Here is a 24,395-nt window from a genome sequence, read left to right on the forward strand (position 1 = left end):
GCATCATTTCATCGACCCGGGTTCAACATCTATGGAATTGATGTTACTGTATTTGCATATCCCGCGATGCTACCACACAGTCGTGAAACGGTCAGCAAACTCGACTATCGAGCCAGAGTCCACCGGTTCGGCACGGCAGCTAAACCCACCCCCCATCCCATTCCTCACCCACCGCATGTCCACCCAGCGGTGTAGTAAATGGGTTCACCGTAGTCGAGTGGCAAGGTCACGTGGTCGTGGGGCAAATTGTGGGTTACTCCCACCTCCTCCAACACATTTGGCCAGCATGAAAGAGTAGGCCAAAGTAACCACCCCGTCAGGATGCTCTCCAACTCCCTCTCACGGAGCCTCTTCCACCAGCAGTGACCTCGGAGCAATGCAATTTCGGGGCTGCACCTTTTACCCCCCTTTTTTTTTTTACTTGGATCGCCTCTAGGGAGACTCGGCCTTAAACGAGTACGGTACATTTTTTTTTTAAATCGCATGTAAACATCTGTACTGGGGAGACAAAGGTGGCTGGGCACCGCGAGATTGTGACGAGCCCTGAATCGTTGCTCGCTTTCAACAGAGGGCATTGCCCCTCCACCCCCATAGGCGAGGCAAGGAGATACAGGAGGACTTGCTGTATGTGTCGTGTATGTATGCCTGCGAGTCTGTGTGTGTGTGTACGCACTCTGGTTGAACAGCGATGTTCCCCGTGCAATTCTCTCTCCCGTTGCGTGATCGTGTCCCGTGCAGTGCCGTCTTCCTCCTCCTACACGACGATCTTGCGAACACATTCTCCATCCCTCCAGAAATTCCTGCACCACCCCTCCCTCCATATCATCATCCTCCTCCTCTTTCGCTCTCCGTCTTTCACCGTTGTTGTGTTTCTGTTCAATAAAGATTGCATTAGATTGAACATTGTAGTGCGAATGACTCACACGAACACCTTCGATATTCTTCTTGGTTCTTTCAGTAAAGTCACGTAGAAGGGAAATAATAAAAAGGCGCTCTTCCCCCTCCAACCCAGCAGCTTAAATATACGCTGCCAAGCCTGGTGGTGTTCATTCAGACGCTGTCTTTCCGACAGACCTGTTCTTCACCTGAGGACGGCTGCTTGCGTTGTGGCCGAAACGTCGTGAGAATTATTTTATGTAAAATTGTTATTATTTTATTATTTCCCTTCTACGTGACTTTACCGAAAGAACCAAGAAGATGAATCCCTGCAGTCACGAAAGCTTTAAATCGAAACCTTCGATATTATTTGTTGTGATGTACCGAAGATAAAACTTGAGATTATTATTACAATTGCATGCCTTGTACATTCCAGGAATAAAAATCCCAGTGACCTCAAGCATCCCGTTAAAACCACGTGGCTTGTGTACCACCCCCTCCATCTACTTCGTCATGATGATGCACTCCCAAAAAGGCCGTGTGGCCGATGGGTCTGTGCAAGAATTACTTTCATTATTTAAATAGAAACTAATATTTTCACGAGACCTTGCTTATTTAATTTTGTTGCAAAAACGACAAGGCGCCTGTGTAGAATCTTGGCAAGGCAGTCACTCACCTCGAATGGCCAACACCACAAAACACAAAACAACCACCACCACTTTGTTGTAAACGCCCTTTATTTAAATCATTCCTTGATTTTTTTTTCCTCATACATTCCAGGTGATTTTTTCGTCTCGTTTTTGTTGAGCGCACATGCAACCCCCACTCGCCCACCCATCCACAAAACCAAACGCAACTCAACCGTGAGTAACAATGGGGGTGGTGGGGGAGGGGGGGTGTTTTGGGTGAGATCGCGTAAAATTGAACGTCGTTAACCCATTCATAACTCACGCGATCCAAAACCAACATCAACCTTCATTACGAATAACATTGGTCGCGAAAGCCTACAATACAATCCGGCCACTTAATGCCCAAGCTCGCCATGATGGCTGTGCATTGCCGAACAATGAAAATGAGGTTTTCTTTATTTTCTGACAGTATCGTCACACGAAGCTCGGCTAACAACGAGGTATCAATCTCAGCCGGGGATCGGCAAAATATATTTCCGTACACCTTGCCCACCACGTCCAGTAGACCAACTCCCCTCTCGCGCCCACGACAGGTCATGATGCCGCCTCCTCCAGTCTATGTAAGTTCGTTGAACTTCTTTCGCACCGTACGTAGCCCACCGTGCGAGTTATTAAGCCACGGCTACAAGAAGAGTTGTCAACCGCAGTGGCCTGCTATCCGACTCTGGTACCAAAGGCCGCACACACGCGGGACCCGCTCCAATAAATTACGCACAGACAGCTCTTACCTAGGCCGTGTGTCCTCGTCGTCGTGTCCAAAAAAATAATGAGAAGTTTTGTAAATGATATAAAAAAAATAGAAAGACTTTAAAGTCGGTCAATCAGAGTCTCGATAGAACTCTTTGGCGTCGTCGTTGCGTCGAGGTCAGTGGCGCTGAAATGATCCCAACGGATGTCCGTGCTCGCCAAACGATGAAAACGGTGGTCTAATTAGCGCGGGGTTTTTGTTTTCTCCCCGGGCGTTGGGCGCAATGCGTTTGCACGAAACCTGCGGCCACTTGAGGCACCACCATCGACGAGAAAAAAAAACCCCACAACAGATTTCCGATCCCAATTGCCACCTCGAATCGTGAGAATTTGGCGAATAGAGCGAAGGGCGGGGGGGGCGGCCCGCGGATGAATAGTGACACGTGCTGCTGTGACATCACGAGTGTCGTAACAACGATAGTCTGACTCGAGCTCCAACGTAGACACGTTTTGTTTAAATCATCAACATCAAGTCACCGTGGACACTGGGGAGGGGGACAAGGAGCCCAAGTGTCAAGTGCAGAGTTGGGGGGGGGGGGGGACGTGAGGTGCGTTCCGTGACTTTGACGCAGCGCTAAATGACACTGCCCCCATGGGGAGCGTCGACCCAAATCGCTCCTTTGCCTGCTTGGCGCACGAATCGCTAAGAGAACGCGACGGGAAACGCGAGCGGAGCCCCGTGTTTGCATCGGAGATAGGAGGCGGCATTTCGTGTTTTAAGAGTCAAACCCGACCAGCACGATGGAGCGAGCGAGATGGATCAGCCTGGAGGGAGGGGTCAATGTCTACCGCTTCCGACCCAAAGACTGAGACGGCTTCCATCACCACCCTGACCGAGATGGCTACGGACGCGGCCGCTGTGGCCGTTGCTTCGACGCGATCATCTGATCGGGAGGCGAGCAAAGTTGCAGGCCCCGGGTAGCGACGTCATCGCGCGGGTACAATTGACGAGAACGCTGTCGGACATCGCGACCTGTGCGTGTGCACTGTCGTGGGGGCGGGGGGGGGGTTACGCGTCATGATAATCAGCATCGTAACAACGTCCCCGCTCAAGAAGAGTAAACTGGTGAGTCCCGAGACAGCCGTGCGGCATTTGTCAGAGCCACAATAATGACGCCTTCCCACAAACAACAACAACAAGAAACCCGTTTCCTCCTGCGAAATCCCCCCGAAGAGAAAATCGAAAATTGGAAAATATAAAAAAAGATAAGAGTAGGCGAGTGGCTGGATGGCTCAGAGATGGGAGCGCAGAGCCACCCATCCTGAAATGCGGGGTTTGAATCAGCTAAGTGTTAAAACACAAAGTCCTCAAAAATGTAGCAAGTTTATGCTCGCAGCCCAGTCCCTAATGATTGCGTCAGATGTCTTGCGAAATGTATTTTTGGCTTTTTTTCACTTTAAATTTGGGAAATATACCTCCATAGCACGGCACGTGCAGGGCGCAGCGCCCCCTCCTCGCGTACAACATGAAAGGATCTCAGAAGTAGCCGTGCGATGTCTGCGTCTGCGGACCGTTCTCCAACACGTCGGGCGGACGCGGTGCTCTGCTAGAAGCTGCCAAGGGGACCACTTTCTGTGCATGAATCGGAAGAAATGTGGTGGGAAGGGGAAAAAAAGGAAAAACATAAATAAAACCGCAACAAACAAAAACTAGAGGGAAGATTGGGCAGGGGACTATGCAACGTCGGCTTTCCCACCACGCCACACAGAGCCGAGTGGTTGGCAGTCACTGATGTAATCATGGCGGGGGGGCGGGGGGGGGGCGGGTAAAGGAGCAGTGTTGGCACGGCGGTGCACAGAGGGGCACGGACAGCGGGAACTGTCGTGGGTCACCGCTTTGGCCAGGACCGGCGTAGGCCATAAGCCAAGTGGGCCGAAATCGCTGACCGACTTGGAAAGAGGACAAGGAAGTGTTCTTTCTTGGCCAGCTGCAGCCGCTGTAACAGAGTGTCCCGGGCACCAGAGTAGTGGACGCTAGGCAGGAGGAGGCGGCCACAACGCTCGGTGCCGAGCCGCGTCACCGCCGTCGGTGATCGCGGCGCCCGCCGCTGTGCCGAACGAGCGCTAGCGTCGCGTGCTGTGCTGCAGAGAGACCGAGAGAGACTGAGAGAGAGACAGAGAGAGACACCGAGAGAGAGAGAGACTGAACGAACTCTTTGCGTTGGACAGAACCGTCGCAGGCGACGATGTTGCTGTGGATTTTTTTTGTCGTTCCTGACACTTCGTCCTTGGAGGCGATGGACCAAGCTGGCAGGCAGAAGGGCGACCAGGCTTGGTTCTCACCATTCCACGACTCGGACCCCCCACCACCCCACACCCCCCCCCCCCACCCCGTCACTTCCCGATCAGAAGGTGAGGCCAGCCTCGTTGTAGACGCGGAACACCTTCTCAATGGAGTTGACGTACGCCGCCGTGCGCAGGTCCAGCCCCAGGTTGTACTTCGTCGCCGCGCGCATTATTTGCTGCAGGAGCGAGGGGAGAACACGTGGTGAGCGACACGGCGAGCGAGTGGTGCGGTGAGCGGCGTGGTCGTGAGCAACGCGGCGAGTGATACGGGGAGTGAGCGAGCGGCGTGGCGAGTGAACGATGTGAACGCCAATCGGCGTGGTGAGCGAGTATCGCAGCGAGCGACGCGGGTCAACGAGTGGTGTGTCGTGGGTGAGGTGTGGAGTGAGCAACGGGACAGAATGTACGTAGAACTTCTTTCACACCGTACGTAGCCAACCGTGTTAAGCTAAGTCGCTGGGAAAGGACAGACGAAACACAAAAGCAGTTCTAAAATAAATGACTTTTCCATCTAGAGGCCTTAAAAGTGCACAGCTCCAGGAGATTCCTAATATCGGAAGCAAGAGCGTTCCAGACGGCCGCAAAAGCGCATCCGAGAGCGCGCGATGCGGCGGCCGTCTTTGTTTGGCGGACGCGGCGAGAGTAGCAAGGTGCCGAGTGGGGCTCTCTCACCCGTGCCGAGCGCTCCATGGTGTAGGCGAGACCCGAATGCACGATGTCCTTTTCCGAAGCGCCCTGCACACAGACAATCACAACATAAAAACACACATGTGCTGTGGCTGTTCCACCTGATGACGGAGGCTTGTGTTGCCTCCGAAACGTCGTGATTTAATTTAGTTATTTTCATTTTATTATTATTTTATTATTGATTTTGTTTTCACCTACGTGACTTTACCGAAAGAACCAAAGAGTATGGATCCTTGCAGTCACGAAAACTTCAAATCTAGAAACACACATGCGTGTATACACACACACATATAACTAATCAACCAACTATTTTTTTTGTTGCCACTTTTAAGCTACGTTATAAACTATAAAAACTACGAACATTTTTTTTTCACCAGGTGAAGCCCACCGAGCTGTTTAGCTCTTTTTTCAGAAGCAACCTGGCACCAATTGCTGCCTCAACCAAGTGGCTTATCATGTGGAAATTTATAGCGACTAACAACTCTAAAACACATGTCTAGTCTAAATGTGGAAAAACTAGAGGACCCGGAAAAACAGCAATGCGACAAAATATACAACAGGAGCCTGGGTCGGGATCGAACCCACAATCTCCTCCTGTATACGGTGCAAGGTAGTTAACATCTTGCCACTGTGACAGAGCGGTAGCGCAGTGGTGAGCACGCGACGCTACGAATCCTGGCGACTTGAGTTTGATTCCTGGCCACGGAAAACATCAGCGGCGAGCGATACCACAACCGGTCCCCTGCCCTCGCCACACTTCACCAACCCACACTGACCAGCATGGAGAAGTATGGTTAAGAAAACCCAATGGCTCGCATGGCGCGGGGACAGGCCTTCATCCACGAGTGGGCCGGTGGCATACGAATGTAAAAATATACATCGATACCAAAAATCACACGCATTCGTCAATTACACCGTGTGGCCTCAAAAATTTAAATATGTAACAGCACATAGATCTTGTACAAACATCTGTGACGTGAAGCTCTCTGGAAAATAGGGCGAGAAATTAAGCCCCGGTTGAGAATCTACGATTTTCTTTGGCAGAACCATGGCAGATGGATGTGGGGTAGGGATGGGCGCATCGGGAAAAGGCAGCAGGGGAAGAGAGAAAGAGAGTACGAGATGGTGAGGGACAACGAGAAGAGTGCTAAACTCACAGCGATGCGAGCCTGAAACTCGCTGGATGGTACCACCGGGATCGGCCCTCCGTGTTTACCGAACTTGCGTTCCACGCTCTCCTGCACCGAGTCTGCAACACCGCACACAAGGGTGGGCATGGTGGTGGTGGGGGGAGGGTCAGATCAATACATGGAACTACAGATACAAGGAAGACAACAGCGATATTCAAATAAATCATTCAATAAGCCAATGGTGTTAACCATCATCACTTCCCTTCCTTCTGCCAGAACCTGTAGATGTTGTATGTTTGTGACCTCTAAGGCCTGCTCTTCACAGTCTCAGGATCACAACCAAGTCATCGTGGTTTTAGGTCTCCATTTGCTAAACATCCTTTAAGGACCACCGTTTCAGTCTCGTCGCCCTTAGGTGTTCACCTCAGTTGCCAACCTCCGAGTGCCACTCCAATGCCTCTTTGACCTACCCTCGATACTCATCGTCGTCGTCATCGTCGTCGTCATCATCGTCGTCATCGTCGTCATCATCATCATCGTAGTCACCATCATCATCATCGTAGTCATCATCATCATCATCGTCGTCGTCGTCATCGTCGTCATCATTGTCGTCGTCATCATCGTCATCGTCATCGTCGTCATGCCATCGCCAGAATTGTTATAAATGTCAAAGTCATGTTCCCTGGCCTGCTTACATGCGAGTGGTGGGGGTGCTGTCGAGGTGGGGTACAGAGCGGTGCCACTTACTCAGCAGGTGATAGTTGGAGTCCCGCTCGTACTTGAAGGTGAGCCGCCCGTAGCTCACGTGGTTCAGGTTCTTGAGCCACTCGAAGTAGGAGACCGTCACACCGCCTGCATTCAGGTACAGGTCCTGAACACAAAGACAGAGACCCCCCATTGTAGCCTACATTAACACCGCTTAAAGAAAAAACATCGTGGGCAACGTTTCAGGCAAAGGCCCTCTTGCATAGCGCATAAATGATCGGACATAAAATGCTGAGCAACATGAAACGGACAATCGTTAAACTTCATCACAACCCAAGTCTCATCTCCCCTCGCTCGCCACCGCTCGCTCCCCCGTCGCACACCGGGCCACCCGTAAGAAGCACGGCCGCTTTCCCAGAATGCACAAAAACACTGCCGCCCTCCCTCGGCCTCTCTGCCATCACGCGCGTCGCCACCACCACTCACCGGGATCACGAGAACGTTCTTCTCCTTGAAGATCTCGTCAGCGAGCGGGGTGGTTGGTCCGTTGGCTCCCTCTGCGATAATCTACAAGGGGTGGGGGGGGGGTGGAGGTTAGAGTTCACGTGCACAGGGTCGGGCACGAGTGGGGCTGGCAGCATTATGCACTGCGCCTGCCTTCGTCGTCATCATCATCGTCAGTGACGATCAATCCACTTAATTCTAGATTTGAAGCTTTCGTGACTGCAAGGATTCAATATCTTAGTTTTTTCGGTAAAGTCACGTAGGTAAAAAATGAAATTAAAATTAATAAAAATAAAATAATAAAAATCACGACGTTTCGGAGGCAACACAAGTCTCCGTCATCAGGTGGGACCGTCACAGCCAGATTTGCTGTATCAAGTGAGGCAGAACTTGCATCTTGGAATCCCTGCCTCACTTGATACAGCAAATCTGGCTGTGACGGTCCCACCTGATGACGGAGACTTGTGTTGCCTCCGAAACGTCGTGATTTTTATTATTCTATTTGTATAAATTTTTATTTCATTTATTACCTACGTGACTTTACCGAAAAAACCAAGAGTATGATCAATCCACTGCTGGAGTTTTCGCAGTAGGTGGCAACGATTGCTGCTGCTGCCGTGGAATTTGCGCCGTTATCTTTCACATTTGGTACAAAGACGCCTGCACGCAATGTCCCAACTCTCGAATGACGTCACGGGGATCTTTAACATCCACTACGAATCAGACTGCTTGTGGTATTTGCTTAATAGTTAATAAACACCGCAGGGTTATTCAAAGCCGCTGCTGCTGGATTCGAAACCGTGAGCCTCTAGCGGCGAGCGTGCCACCACTACGCCACGTGTACGAACGGGGTGCACGATTGTGTACGTGTGCGTATACGACACTTCACGTGGCCTTTAGGTGCACATAGCCTGGCACAAGCGCCATGGCGACGTCACCGCCACTCTGGAAAATGCCGGTTGTTGTTGCGTGCGTATAACTGCGTACGTGTCTTTGTGTGCACACGTGTGTGTGTGTGTATTTGCATCTGTGGTCCCAAATAGAACTTATGGCAACAGCCTATCGTGCTTCATACGGGATATTTGTATTTGTACGCATGTGCACGACCACGTGTGCATAGGCTTCCGCATTTGTGCCCTCTAGCAGCACTTGCCCCAACCGTCTGTTTCAGGCTACACGGGGAATCTTTGTCTCTCGGGTACGGGATGCGTTCATCACCTTGGCTTTGACACGGTGAGCGTTGTGCTTGGTGAGCTGCTTCTCCCCCGCGGCCGGGATGAGGATGTCGCACGGCGCCTCCAGGATGCTGCCCTCGTACGGCTTCGCACCGGGGAACCCGACGATCGTGCCGTGCTGCTGCGCTCACAAAGAGCCGGCCCGGACCAGCAGCACGCACACACACACACGCACGCACACACACGCACACACACACAACGCACGCACACACACGCACACGCACACACGCACGCGCGCGCACGGCACCGGATCAGAAAAATTGGACGAATCTACTCCCGGCGGTCCAACGGGCGAGCGCGCAAATTCATCTGTACGGCGCTATCACATTTCCAACAACGCTGCGTCGGGTCGTGGTGCGCAAGCACGTTGCCCGAAACGTCACCAATGAGATATCTTCCCGTTAATGCCACGGTGTTAAATGATGAGTTCAGTTTACTACGTTTTCTTTCGTGGAGCTTTGAGCGTTATCCCCACGGTGGGTGTCCTCCGGGCATCTCCAGCTCCCTCCCCGATGGAGCCGAACTCCCATGAATAAAACGGAATTGGCCAAGCACCTCAATGTCCCGACAAAACCTCTCAACAATTAACCCCCTCTAGCCGCAGGATCAGCAGCAGCCCACAGCGCCTGCTGCAAAATAGCCCGAGGTAGACTCTGCCCGAGGTAGACTCTGCCCGAGGTAGACTCTGCCCGAGGTAGACTCTGCCCGAGGTAGACTCTGCCCGAGGTAGACTCTGCCCGAGGTAGACTCTGCCCGAGGTAGACTCTGCCCGAGGTAGACTCTGCCTTAAATGGGCATTGAATTTGGGGAGACGAAAGAGAGTCGGGTGTGGTGGTCCAGTCACACCGCTCTCTCTCCCTCGCGCGCCGTGCCGCCCTCCGTTGTCGGCGCTCGCCGACGGCACTTGACATCCGGCGGCGGTTCGCCTTCGTCAGAAACGTCACCGTAGCATCTGCGACCCGTCTCCGAGAGATCGAGAGCTTAGCTCGAGTCGGCTGTCACTTTTGTGGACGTCGCCCAGTCCTGATGCGCAACCGCCAGAAAATAGCGGTGGACACTCCAAGTGACAACTGCGACCCTCAAAAAGGAATGGCGCCCCCCACCGTGGTCACCCTCCCCCCCCCCACCGTGGTCACCCCCCCTCCTCCCACCATGGTCACCCCCTCCCCCCACCGTGGTCCCCCCCCCCACCGTGGTCACCCCCTCCTCCCACCGTGGTCACCCCCTCCTCCCACCGTGGTCACCCCCTCCTCCCACCGTGGTCACCCCCTCCTCCCACCGTGGTCACCCCCTCCTCCCACCGTGGTCACCCCCTCCTCCCACCGTGGTCACCTCCTCCTCCCACCGTGGTCACCCCCTCCTCCCACCGTGGTCACACCCCCCCCCCCCCCCCCAACATTGGCACGACGGCTCCTTTGCCAACTCCGCGTCACGAACAAATTAAACGGCACCTGCCCCGTCGGCCTGGTAGAGGCTATGCGGGGGACCTTTGTGTCCTTTGCTCGCGTCAAGCGCCTCACCAGCTTGTACTCCTCCAGCGCCTTGGGGTCGATGCCCTCGGGGTTGTAGATGCTGCCGTCTATCTCTCCGACGCCAACGCAGATGGCGTCGTTTCGGGTCAGGTACCGCATCGAGTGCATGCCCACGTTACCGAAACCCTGGCCGACACGCAAAGACAAAGGACCCGCACCGTGGGGCCTCAACAAACGTTTGGGGCAAGTGCCGTTAGCGAGTAGCACCGACGAAAGCCGGCACCGTGACACACGAGGGGGTGGGTGGCCAGCACCACGCCCGGCCGCCTTTGTCTTTCTCGTGGCGATGTTTACTCCACACCATAACAACAGGTACTCACGCAGAGACACACCGACAACAGCCGTCATCCATTCGCCACTAAAATGCCGGTGACATCACCAAGGCACTTGTGCCGGGCAGAAAGTCACGGGACACACCCCGGTGCCGTGGGTTGACCGACTGTGATGAATGGCAGTCACCACCCGTGCCCCCTACTGTGTCAACTTTCAGTGTTTTAGCCACCTGGTGCTTCACTCATTGTTGTGAGTTGTCACTCTTCTGCCCTCCGCTGTTGTAGGAGGGCGACTGCATCCAACTATCCAGCAGCGTCCGTTATTAATCTCTTCCATAGAGGCCAATCTTGACAGCCCTGGTACCGGTCATCGGTACCAATCCAATAACCCCCGGGCCTACACGGCAAGCCACACACGGCAAGCCACACACGGCAAGCCACACACGGCAAGCCACACACGGCAAGCCACACACGGCAAGCCACACACGGCAAGCCACACACGGCAAGCCACACACGGCAAGCCACACACGGCAAGCCACACACGGCAAGCCACACACGGCAAGCCACACACGGCAAGCCACACACGGCAAGCCACACACGGCAAGCCACACACGGCAAGCCACACACGGCAAGCCACACACTCATTCTAGCTGCTAGGAGAACTCAAAGCAAGGATGGAGGCAGGAGAGACAAATTTAGCCATGGGGAATCGTTGGGCTTTGACCTCCTAGTCCCTTCCCCCCCCTCCTCCCAGTTCATTTTCCCCAAGGGGTTCGTGGCCATCCAAGTGCCTGGCCTTTGCAGCTTCGCAAAGGGCAGCTTTTTAAAGAGCTGCCTCGCAAGTGCAGCCTCCGTGGCCGGCGTCAGGGAGGGAACGAAGGTTAAGTGGAAGGCGTTACCAAAAAGAAACACCGCATCCCCCCCTCCGCCGAAACAAAAAGCAACCACATTTGTCCATTCTGTGTCCAATTATGGACACTTACAAGAGTGGCCCTGCATAAAATACTTGACAATCCACGTGTTTGGAAAAGGGGCGAGGCGCGTGGGCGAGTAAGAGAAATGCGAAGAAGATGGTGGGGCGAGCAAGAGAAATGCGGCAGATTGGGTGGACGAGCGGACGGGCGAGTGCGTTTTGCAAGGAGGTGGTCAGGCAGCAGGGCTAGGGAACTTACAAATGTGTCGGCTTAGTAGGTGGAAGATCTAGGTGTGCCGAGTTGATGGGAAGTTGGGCGAGCGAGCGGAGCGTACCGACCTGCACAGCGAAGGTCTTGCCCTTGAAGCCGGGCGTCAGGCCCACGGAGCTCATGAACGTCGCCTCGTTGATGAAGTTCTCGATGCCGTGGAAGACGCCGCGGCCCGTGGCCGAGATGCGGCCGTGGATGCCGCCCTGGCTGATGGGCTTCCCCGTGACGCACGCGTGCGCGTTGATGTTCTGCAAGGACGCGCACGCGTGCACGGAGCCGCGTTCGTTGGTGATGCGCAGACGCAGACGCGGAGGCTTCGCGCGTTTAATATCGGCTAGCACCACCCTCCTCGGCCGCAATCGTCCGACACGCAGGTCACAACAACACGCTCGCCAACTGGCCCACCTACCCCACCACACTGGATGTCAACACTTTCCCGTTCTGCTTCTTCTCTCATACCCGGTTCCACTTTGAAATTCTCTCCTATGGACCCGATTTCAGTATTCTCATGATAACCTCACTCAATACTCTTTGGTTCTTTCGGTAAAGTCACGTGGGTAGAAATAAAATAAAACAAATCGCGACGTTTCGATCTCAACACAAGCAATCGTCATCAGGTGGGGCAACCGCAGCAAAAAACAACTTGTGTTGCGATCGAAACGTCCCGATTTGTTTTATTTTATTTCTACCTACGTGACTTTACCAAAAGAACCAAACAGTATGGATTCCTGCAGTCACAAAAGCTTCGAATCAAGATTGAACCTTACTCAATTCAAGGAACGTAGTCATTTTCATCCAATCCACCTTTGCCGGTGCCGTTTGTTGCTGGACCCTCGGCGATTCGGGCCTTTGGGCCTGTGTTCAGCAAACCACGATTTTTTTTACGTAAATGGTGCCAACAGTCTTCATTCCAGACCCTCAACGGACTTGCCCGCACCCCAAACATCTCATTCTCCAGCAAGTCCTCGCTTAACACACGCTCACGTGACGCGTTTTCGCCATAAGCACGCTTCTTCTAGGTCGGGAAAAGTTTCGAAGAATGCAGAAAACGCACCGTTATAATGCGGTACACACACACCGTTATAACGCGGCTTTTGAGCAGTCGATGACAAACTACTTTCTTGAGCCACGCGGCCGAGCGGTACGGTACAGTAGGCCGAGCGATACAGTACGCGGCAGCACACCGTCATCTCAGTTTCTTCCACCATGGGATGGCTGCAGGCTAATTTTACAGCGCAAGGGTAATTCAGTAGCAGCAATTGCTTGTTCAACGCGTTTTCAGGAAGGCATCTCCTGCTGCTGCTACAACGAACGCATGAAGCGAGGACTCGCCGTGCGGCCCTCCACCACACTGCTCCCTGCACATCGCTCAAGCGGGGGGGGGGGGGGGAGGGGGAGCGTCCAGGATCACTCGCCAGTGACGTGAGCCATGGCCGGGAATCAAACTCCGGTCACCAACAACAGGGTGGGCGTCCTTAAGAACCAGCAACCGTGGCATGACTCTCGCTGCTCCCAGGTTACGTACGTTGTGCCCCATGGTGTTGGCGTACGTGTCGGCAATCCAGGACATCTCGCGCTCCCCCGTGCTCATGTCCGGCGCCGGAACATCGATGCCCGGACCTGCGGTGCCAAGCAGAGGATGAAGGAGGATGAAGATGAGGAGGAGGAGACGAAGGGGAAGGGGTGATAGGGAGGAACCAGGGTTGCTTGATTACAGGTATCCCCTCGCTCTATGCGGTAGTAGTAGATGCATTCCAAAAAGCGCGCAGAAAGTGTAATCACACGAGGTGATGGCTGCCTGCCGAGTAGCACGCACAGTACACACACAATGTTGGTCATACATCCGACCACATAGCCGCATGCGGAGTAAATCCAAACCTCATTATAGCGAATTTTGGGTAGAAATGGCTTAGCTGCATATTCAGTGCAAAATCGCACAAACCGGACCCGCATAGAACGAGGGAAACCAGTGCTTGCTAGTTCAGTACATGGCTCTGTGGTACCACGTGGGTAGTAATGCTCAGGACACGTCTGCCCCGAGTCCTGGGGCAACGATGCCACTTTACACCGCAACCCACCAGTACCTCGCAAGCTACGTGGGTGAACTGCCGGCGGTTCGATGTAAAGATTTAAGAATAAAATTTCCCCTGCCCCCCTTCCTCCGTCTTCCCCTCCCATAAAAAGACGACGTTCCGGCTCATTGCCGTCTACTCGAGTAGGAGGGCAGCGAGCGGCCAACCACTTTCCCCTGGAACATCTGTACTACCCTCCAACCCCCCTCACCCAGTCGCTCGCGCTGTGTACCGGGCTCTTGTTTAATGATAAACAAAAACAAGGATTATGACAAGGAATCAAATTTTCGTTTCGCATTGCGGTGAATGACCTCGCCCCTAGGTCACTGGAGGGGGTGATGTCAACCCAGTTGATCACACAACGTGCGATCAACTCGGCGATACCGATTTTGTTGTCCTTCCACCGTACCTTCGATTAGCACCGTTAGCTACGGACCATGCAAAAGAAGCTAAAGATACATACGTACACACGTAATTCTACGCGTCGCTACACCCCTATTACACCCCAGGGATTGCGAGGGTTTTTTTGTTAATCCCGAATTTAATTCCCAGTGCGCGATGTCGCGACGAGGCAAAGCGGCCACTCGGAACTCGCCCAGGGCAGCGCACGGCCACGTGAAAGGAAACGGTACGCGGAAGCAAACATCGCAGAACTACTTCTGAAACCCCCTTCGGGCGGTGGAATTCAGCGAAGTGAGAAGGGCAAAACCAAATTTGACTCTGGGATATTTGGTCTCAAACTCGTGGGCTCGGTGCACAGGGGTGGCTGCATCACCTATGAAGCCCTTCTTGGCGAGTTCCACGGTGAACCGCCTTGTGATCTTCTCCAGCTCGTTGTCCTGGAGCAACGACAGGAAACAACGCGGGGATTAGTGTCAGAATGGGCCACCAGAAACGACACGGCCACACCACACAACCGCATGCACACGACAAACTACACTTTTTGTTTTGCTTACCAGGTAAGGCCCAGCGAGTTTTAAAACTTCTTTTCAGCAGCGACCTGGCCACAAATGATAGCTTAATAAAGTGGCTCATCATGTGGCCGTGTATAGCATCCAAATACTCAAAAGTGCACGTCGATTCTAAATGTGGAAGGAAAAACCGAAGGACCCGGAGAAAAATCCACGCGACCACAAAGAGAGGACATGCAAACTCTAAATGTACAGCAGCCGTCAGGGTCGGGATTGAACTCTCGACCTCCTGTATACCAGGCGAGGGAGTTAACATCTCGCCACCATGGAGCCTGTGAGTGAGGCCAGAGAGACAGAGGACCTCACTCAATTTGAAGGGCAACTTGAGTTGGTAAAAAATAAAACGTAACATTTACAAGATTTTCCGAGGAAATCTTTTTGTCAGAAATAGTTACGAGTAAGACTTTTCCCAGAAATACTTCCGGTCAAAAATGAAGATTGCGTCGCTGACAAAATTACTCCGTTATCGTCACGCGTTGGAATTTAATGCAACCTTAAATGTGAAAAACAAAGAGCATTGAGAGGGCAGAGAACGGGCAGAGAGCGACTTTCTATTAAAGACACAAAGTGGTAGACTACACAAACTGAAAAATTGCACAGAGAGATGGGACTGCAATTAAACAAGGAGGCACTCAAGATGGCAATCAAACACAATTTCACAAATATGTAAAATGCCGTTTTGCTGAGAAACAAGACAGAAAGAAACAGACGTGATGGCCGAGAGAGCGGTAAGAGAGGGGCGATGGCCACTGAAATACGAGCCCAGCCAGGCTGACAGTGCTTATTATTGTATCTCGCGAGCCTCGCTGAACCAGCTGTGCACGTGCAGCACCTGGCAATGAGCGTGGTGGGACAGGCGGTTAGAACGCGCGCTACTCCTCCCCACTGCTGGGGCGCCACGATGGCAAGATGTTAATTACCTCACCTGGTATACAGGAGGTCGAGGGTTTGATCCGGACTGAGAATGCCTCGATATTGAGTCTGCACATTCCCCTCCTGGTCATGTGGCTTTTTCTCCAGATCCTCCGTTTTTTTTTCCCTCCACAATTTAGAAACATGCGTTTAGAGTATTCGGCTGCTATAAATGTCCACGTGATCAGCCACTTTGTTGAGCTATTGTTGGCGGCGAGGTTTCTTCTGAAAATAAGGTATAAAGCTCATCTTCTTGGTTCTTTCGGTAAAGTCACGTAGAAGGGAAATAATAAAATAATAAAAATAAAACATAATCAAATATTAAATAAAAATGTATAAAAAAATACAGCTCAGTTGGCCTTACCCGGTAAAATAAAAATAAATAAAAATAGAAAAAGCGAGAGTGCACTCGGTGCGAGGACGGTGAATTGGGCAGGGCTCGTGGGCAAGGCTCGTACGCGTAGCTCGAGTGATCATAGAACAGTCTTAGCAACTTGTGGGTTTCATCGGCATGCCAGAGGCCTCTAGCAAAGCAGTGGGCCATCTGCGTCCCGTGGCGCCCCTGGTGGAGGCTCTGGTCTCGAGTGTGTCTATGGCAGGGGTGGGGCAATCAAAATAACAAGCGGAGCCATTTTTTCCGAATTCTGGAACAAAACTCTCAAAATTTCAAGAGCCGCAATGCACGCGGTGACTCGCGTCACGAAGCGGTCCTTAGAGAGCCGCAGGTTGCTGATCTCTGGTCTAGGGTGATGCGAGGGGTTATGGTGAGGGCACAATCGCGATTTCAAGCACGGCAGGCCCATACCGGACACCTGTGAGAAAGAGCTTAATAGCCTCCTCGGATTCCTCCAGCCTCAAAGATTCTGATTGGAGCTTGTGGCCCATTGAGGTGAAGGAGGGCCACTCCTGTGGCTCTCACGGGTGGTGGTGGTACATTTACAATTATTGACAAAGCCTTGCCCAGAATGTAACATACATTTGTAATGGACACACATTATACACTACATTCATTGGAGTGCTGTCATGGTCATATTTGTTTTAGACCTCCCGCCAATGGACAGTTTTTTTCAATTCCCCCTTCTATTTGTCTATCGAGCAGTACACGTGGAGACACCACGGCGACGTCTACGATCGGCAGGTCACGTGTGGCGGTGGGGTAAAGTGTGGGCACTCTCACATCTTCCAAGACGTGTGGCTAGCGTGTAAGAGCAAGACAAAATATCCCGGAGGGAACTCTCTGGAGATCCCTCTACAGTCGATGCCATTCCACCATGATCAGTGCAGGGTTAACAATTGCAAGGGCAAAAGAACGCAGTTAACGTTAAATCTTGACTTAAAGCTTTCGTGACTGCAGGAATTCATATTCTTTGGGTCTTTGGGTCTTTCGGTAAAGCCACGTAGATAGAAAACAATTATAAAAATATCGCAACACACGCAATCGTCATCACCCGATGACCTGATGCCGATTGCTTGTGTTGTGATATTTTTATAATTTGTTTCTATCTACATGGCTTTACCGAAAGACCCAAAGAATATGCAGTTAACGTAGTAGATTATGTGTGTGTGCCAGCATGTTTTAAAAACCACTTCAAACCGGCCTGCACGACTCCCTCCACGTTTCCTTCGGGTCTGGTTCCCCAGAATCGCTCCCCTACCCTGCTCCCCCCCCCACCACCACATAGCTGACCAACCCTCCCGACACGTCAACAACGTCCCATCACCACCCTGCGGCTGTTTGCTCATTCGCCCACGATCCTGCAGCGAAGTCTCAAAACGCATCTCCTTCTGCCGCACTGTACTGCCTACAAAGACAAAGATCCCCCGCACAGCCTTAACAGACTGTTGGGGCAAGTGCCGGCAGCGAGTAGCACCCTATCAAGGCCGGCACGGCACACACGAAAGGGAGTGGGGTGTGGCGAACACCACGCCATGACCAGCCACCTTTGTCTCCCCAGTGATGACATACCACACCAGGTATTCGTTTAAGGCAGAGGCGACCTAGGGGAGGCCCAAGCACGATTGAAAAGTTCGCCACTGTTAAAGGTCGTGGGCGGGAATTGAACCCCGATTGCAGGGTTCGTAGTGCAGCGCGCTAACCACTGCGCGACCGCTCCCAAATGGACACGCACGCTCGAATTATAATTAACGATATTAAAATAGTTCTGTAATTTATTTAGGTCGTTAAACTACTGTGCGTAAGAATTAATGGGATAGCTGTTTTGGCTAAAGTGTCACAGTGTTGTAATGCTGATGATGGAATTATTGATGCGATGGTGTTAGGTACATTACATCATAGATTAATGATGGACGATGATACAAGTTGTGGTGATGGATGCAGGATGACGGTGATGAGGATGGTGGTGATGATGGAATTATGGAAATAACGAAGATGCTCGTGGTGATGATTAATTCATGGATGACAAAGATGATGTAGTGATGGTCACGGCGGTGATGATGAGGGATACGATTAATTTGCGGATCATGTTGAAGATGGAGTCCCCTATGCCAACAATATTGATGATGCTCACAAGACGAAAAATGGAATTGACCAAACAATACAAAAGGACCCTTCTAAAAAAAGACTCCGTGTGGCTGTACAATTAATTTGCATCATCATCAATCTTACTCTGAACACTGGGAAGGCATTCATTGATACCAAAACAAAGACAAAAATCACCCGTATAGCCTTAACAGACTTTAGGAGCAAGTGCTATTCGTGAGCACCTATGAAGGCCACCACAGCACACGAGGAGGTGGGTGGCCTGCACCACGCCCGGCCACCTTTGTCTCCCCATTGGCAGTGTTTACACAGCGCACCAGCTACTTATTCGAGACTGAGTCGATATAGGGTAGGCCCTGAACCGGTTACAATAATCGTCACCGAGTGTTGGCCATGAGCGGGGATTGAACTCTGGATGCCGGGTTCGTAGCGCAGCGCGCTAACCGCTACACTGCCGCTCCCCACATTGATACCCGTCCCTTGTAAAAGGACATTCATGGCTTGGGCAACTTGTATCTTCTGCGAAAGGCAGCGCGCACATGCACAGCAGCGTAGTCGTGTGCTCGCATGGACCCTGGGTGTTGCAAGCAGCGACTCGTTCCAAATTCTCCCCCTACTCGTAGCCCAGAAGCTGGGGCGAGCGAATGGGCCCCCGTGTGCAGTTGCACCGCCTGTACCCTCGATAGCCAACGCCACTTGCGTGTGTACAAGGAGGGCGCCCTGCAGAGACAACCCAGGGCCACCTTCTACAATAAACACGACAATTTTTGGTTTTCACTTCGCGTTCTTACGGTTGTGGAACAAAGGTGAAAATACGACGAGCGGGTTTGCGGGTCCCTCTGAGGCTGGACTAAAGGGGGGGAGCGAGCCGACCGCTCGGGTTTATGCAGGATCGGGAGTTTCAAGGCGAGAGAGCAGAGTGGAGCGGGTGGGGAGGAGGAGGAGGAGGAGAGGCGAAAGGAATGCAAAGGAGGCCACACAGAACAGAGGGGAGCGAGAAGGGAGAGGTGGATGATGTCGGATACAAAAATGTTTTAGGAGATTGACAGAGGGGAGAGAGAGGCAAGCGGAGGGGGGGGCGAGGGGGCAGGGAGGCGGGGATGTGTGCAGGGTGGCTGTGACAGAGGGGAGAGAGAGGAAAGTGGAGGGGGGGCGAGGGAGGGGGCTATGGTGCGGGGTGGCTGTCGAGATATTTTTGCTTCTCTCCGGGCTCAGCGTGCGCACGCGCCTCGGTCGTTGACCGCGAAGTCGTCATCGGCCCCACCCTCCAACCGGCCAATCCCCTCGCGCCATTCTCCATGCACGGTGCCACCCATCACACACACACACCCTCCCATCACACACCCCCATCAAACACAGCCCCACCCCATCACACCCCCCCATCACACACACACACCCCCCCATCACACACACACACACCCCCATCAAACACACACACCCTCCCATCACACCCCCCCATCACACACACCCACCCCATCACACCCCCCCCCCACATCACCCCCCCGCCCACATCACCCCCCCCCCACACAGACACACCCCCATCACACAGACACACCCCCATCACACCCCCCCCCCCACCATCACACCCCCCCCCATCTTACACACACCCCCCCCATCACACACCCCCCCCCCATCACACACACCCCCCCCCATCACACACCCCCCCCCATCACACACCCCCCCCCCCCCATCACACACACCCCCCCCCCATCACACCCCCCCCTCCATCACACACCCCCCCCCCCCCATCACACACACCCCGCCCCCATCACACACACCCCGCCCCCATCACACACACCCCCCCCACATCACACACACCCCCCCCCCATCACACACACCCCCCCCCCCATCACACACACCCCCCCCCCCCATCACACACACCCCCCCCCATCACACACCCCCCCCCCCATCACACACCCCCCCCCATCACACACACCCCCCCCCATCACCCCCCCCCCCATCACCCCCCCCCCATCACACACCCCCCCCCCCATCACCCCCCCCCCATCACCCCCCCCATCACACACCCCCCGTGTCAATAACTCGTCATCGTCTAACGAGCTATTGACACAGCTGGTCTCTGCTGTCTCGTTTGGTTGTTTTACTTGCCGACCTGCCCACCATTGACACCTATGGAAAAGTGCTCGCTGCAGATCTCAATCGGGTTCATCCAGGTCTAAATAAAATAATCCGATTACTTTTTGCCGAGTTCGAGGCAAAAAAGTCTGCAACTCAATTCCGCGACTGCCATTCGGAACAACGGTTTAAACGGGAGACTACATCGTGAGCTTAGGAGGGCCATTGGCTCGAAACGTCGCCCACTGCATTATTTTCATTTTTTAAGGCCACGGCAACATTGACAAACGCGCCGAGTTAGCGTGTCCATTGGTGTCTGGGGGCAGCAGCATCATCAACGCAGCTGCATCGCCAAAAATGAGGAGTTCTATTTAACGAGACCTAGAGGAGGAGGAGAGGTGATGGTGGGCTCTGCATCAGCGGCACAATTTATGGGCAACAGCAGCAGCAGCAGCATGCGACATCGCGTCTGGATGCACACGCGTGGGCCTCGGTGTGCTGAAGGCATTGCCGCCACCACCACCACCACCCCCACACACACACGCACACCACAAAACACCCACACGTAATTCCGAAAGCATGAGCGAGAAAAAAAGCGGATGAGAACCTTACAGGGGATTATTCGTCTGGGTCGTACACAACAGCGATGCGTTTTTTTTATTGGGGTCTCTCCTACGAGCCATATAGGCACCGGAAACATTAACATTGACTTAAAACTTTCGTGACTGCAGGAATTAATATTGTTTGGTTCTTTCGGTAAAGTCACGTACATTAGAAAAATAAAGTGAATAAAAATACAAATAATAAAAAATTAAATACATTATAGACTGCCAGTACGCTCACTCAGTTTAATAACCATTGCTACAGTCTACATTATAGACTGCCAGTACGCTCACCGAGGTTAAGAACAAGGCTACAGTCTACATTATAGACTGCCAGTATGCTCACCGAGGTTAAGAACCAGGCTACAGTCTACATTAGTGCTTTTAGTTTTTTTATCATTTTGAATTTTATTCACTTTATTTGTATTATTATGTTTCTATCTACGTGACTTTACCGAAAGAACCAAAGAATACCGGAAACATTTTTACGGATGTATCTTTGTCTTTACCCCAACCAGCTTTATCATGATTTGCGCTATCAGTGCCAAGTTATGAAACCAAGATCCCAACCAAAAGTCTCGTAGAGCCCCCAACTGTGTTCGAGATTGATACCACAGATCTACAGCTGAGACACGCTCACCTGTGGCTACCGGTGGTGCACGCGTGATGGGCGGCAACTCTCCCCCCTACCCACCCGTCCACAGAGAGTCCTGTTCGTCGCGTGGCGGTGAAACCGATATTTTGAATTCTCAAGAGCTGGAATTGTGTTCGTTCGTGCAGTCAGTTGTGAACGGGCTGAGACTACATACTCGCTGCAGTCAAGAACACGGTTCAAATCGCAGACGGCCGTAACGTGGATTCAAACCCAGAACTTCGGTAGTGCCAGCAAAGCGTCTCAGACCTCTGAGCCACCCGGCCACCAGTGTGTTCCAGTGGTGAGGATGCGTTGGCGTGGAAAGCGTTTATAATCCAATGCAATCTAATTTCACCTAAATGGGCAACGCAGCAGCCCAGCTAGCTGACCGTATCACTGTAGTCCCACTAGACTGATGGGAAACACTGTTGAGGCCCTTGTTTGGAGCAGTGTCAGATTAAACTGTGGAGGCGGGAGATTAGCGATGGGGAGGGAGATGGTTTTCAATTTACAGGAAGGTAAAAGCTCCCCCCCCCCCTTCAGAACTCATGCTGCCTTCTGAACCAATGCCGTTTGCAAGCTCCTCTTAACACTCTTAAGTGTCTTGCATGCAGCGAGGCCAGGAACATGCAATTTTTTTTCTAAGCTAGATTTTTTTATTTTAACAAGTTAGGCCCACCGAGCCATATATAGTTATTTTTCCGAAGCGGCTTGGCCACAAATTATAGCTCAAAGAAGTGGCTCATCGTGGACATTTATAGCAACTAAATACTCTAAACGCATGTCGATTCTAAATGAGGGAAAAACTGGGTGACCTGGAGAAAAACCCATGCAACCACGGGGAGAACATACAAGCTTCAAAATATACAGCAGGCATCAAGGTCGGGATCAAACCCATGACCTCCTGTATACCAGGTGAGGTAGTTAACATCTCGCCACCATGGCGCCCATGTAAACCAATCGTCACGACCGCACGGATGCAGAAGGTGATACTGATTTTAGGCCCAGTACACCGAGGAGAGGTTCCAAGCTGGATTACAAAACCAGTGTGTATTGTTTAGAAACTCCACAATGAAGGTTCCCGGCATTGTGACTCTACCGGGAACTTTTGCCTTTTGGAGTTTCAAAAACAACAGCCTCAACTTCCACTTTCAGACTACGTCTCTCTTTTGGTGAGCATAGCAGTGAGCAGCAGTGGAGTAGCTATCGAGTTTGCAGGCGGTACAAGGGGATGGGGGGGGGTGAGAGAGAGGGAACTTCCATGCGACGGTCTGCTCGAGTCAGCTGTTCACCACGATGTGATGCTTCAGCAATTTCGGTCCGGTAACAACTACACTCCCTACAGCAACCTCCACTGCACTCGTAGTAAATCTAGGGGACGCGGGTGCCCGACCTCTGAGTGTCAGTGGCAGCGGCCAGCCTCTGCTGTGCGTGTGTCAAGCGACATTCTGGACAAAACTTGCAAACGCGAGACGTTCCAATACCCCCCCCCACCCCCCATACATTTTCCTGGTGAAATATTTTTTAAAAATAAAAAAAATCCTCTGGCATACCTCGGTATGAGATAGGCCTCCAACTACAATTTTATTGGCGCTCTCACTACAAAATCACACGGGAAATGTTTAACAATCATCAGGCACGGGCAGTGTGTAAAAATACAACTTGCGTGCGAACGTAGAAGATTGGCAAGCGTGCCTGGGTGGACAACGGGGGGTTCAGACGACAGTAGAGCGGCCAAACGCCGTATTAATCATGCGCCGCCAATAAACACGTTTTATTTAGCATCATTAGATCGCAGCCAGAAGTGCTGTCATCACGGTGGTTGTTGTTGTCACGATTCGAAAGGCTTGCCTACGGGCCACACCTTGGGAGAGGCACTCAAATACCTTCAACACTAATTAACATAATAAAAAAGGGGCACGCGTTACGCCGCGGCCGAAAAGAAAAAGCTCCAACATCGTCGCTGCTTCATGCACGTGCTTGTTCAGGTCTGCCAATCGACACTGCTCCACCTACAGCTCGGTAAGGTGCCAACTAATGAGAGCAGTAGGGGCAAAAATGTACGGAGCGTCTCCGATCAAGTGACATGGAATGCAACCGATCGCCATGATATTTCAGCCGCTCCAAGCAGGGCTTGGGATGGCCGATGACCATCATGGATAATAAACACAGGGGGCTGTGTGAAGTGGTGGCCAGAAAAAATGCAGTGCAGCCAAGTCCACTGTTGTACTTTACTTCTATGCTCCCAGGTCTACAGTCCCCTACCAACCCCACCGTCCGTCACAAACCCACACTGACCAGCGCTGTCAAACGTCAAACTCGCCCCCCCATGACTCGCATGGCGTGCGAAGGCTGTCATCCAGCAGTGGAGTGGAAAAAAGGTCCTTGGATGTACTCATCTACACTTCATTATAAAAAGGGGGTGGTTTGGGTTAGATCATGAAAATATGAATGTGTCGTTAAACCCGCCACCACCTGACACAGCCAATAAGTAAGGTTCGTCACGCAAACAAAACGCAGCTAAGATTGGTCGTGAAAGGCGTCGTGTTAAACTCTACACTCTTGAAGAGAACCGATCCAGTGCTTGGCTCTTGAGGCTCCGAGTTTAACAATCCGCGCTCCTGCAGACAATGTGCCTCAGAAACCTTTTCAAAGGTCACACTTTAAAAGCCACCGCCATAAGCTATTCCCGTATAATGTCGACGCGTGTTAGTTTAGCGACTGGTTGCGCTAAATTCGTTCATCAATCAAAGTCCTTTATTCAGACGAGGGCCTGGATAA

General features: G+C 52.4%; 1 protein-coding gene across 1 annotated transcript in view; it reads right to left on the reverse strand.

The window, feature by feature from the left end:
- Window positions 1-4,323: 4,323 nt before the first annotated feature.
- Window positions 4,324-24,395, reverse strand: part of LOC144732119 (glutamate dehydrogenase, mitochondrial-like) — a 39,661-nt gene continuing 19,589 nt past the window's right edge. The window contains exons 4-13 of the mRNA XM_078613410.1: window positions 14,695-14,758; window positions 13,373-13,467; window positions 11,916-12,095; window positions 10,380-10,517; window positions 8,843-8,980; window positions 7,607-7,687; window positions 7,163-7,286; window positions 6,443-6,534; window positions 5,271-5,333; window positions 4,324-4,774 (exon numbers count right to left, since the gene is read on the reverse strand). Coding sequence (XP_078469536.1) covers window positions 4,658-4,774; window positions 5,271-5,333; window positions 6,443-6,534; window positions 7,163-7,286; window positions 7,607-7,687; window positions 8,843-8,980; window positions 10,380-10,517; window positions 11,916-12,095; window positions 13,373-13,467; window positions 14,695-14,758 — 1,092 coding nt within the window. The 3' untranslated portion in view covers window positions 4,324-4,657. The remainder of the gene's footprint in view (window positions 4,775-5,270; window positions 5,334-6,442; window positions 6,535-7,162; window positions 7,287-7,606; window positions 7,688-8,842; window positions 8,981-10,379; window positions 10,518-11,915; window positions 12,096-13,372; window positions 13,468-14,694; window positions 14,759-24,395) is intronic.

This window comes from Lampetra planeri, chromosome 41 (assembly GCF_965212315.1).
Source record: "Lampetra planeri chromosome 41, kcLamPlan1.2.h2, whole genome shotgun sequence".
In the NCBI taxonomy this organism is placed as follows: Eukaryota; Metazoa; Chordata; class Hyperoartia; order Petromyzontiformes; family Petromyzontidae; genus Lampetra; species Lampetra planeri.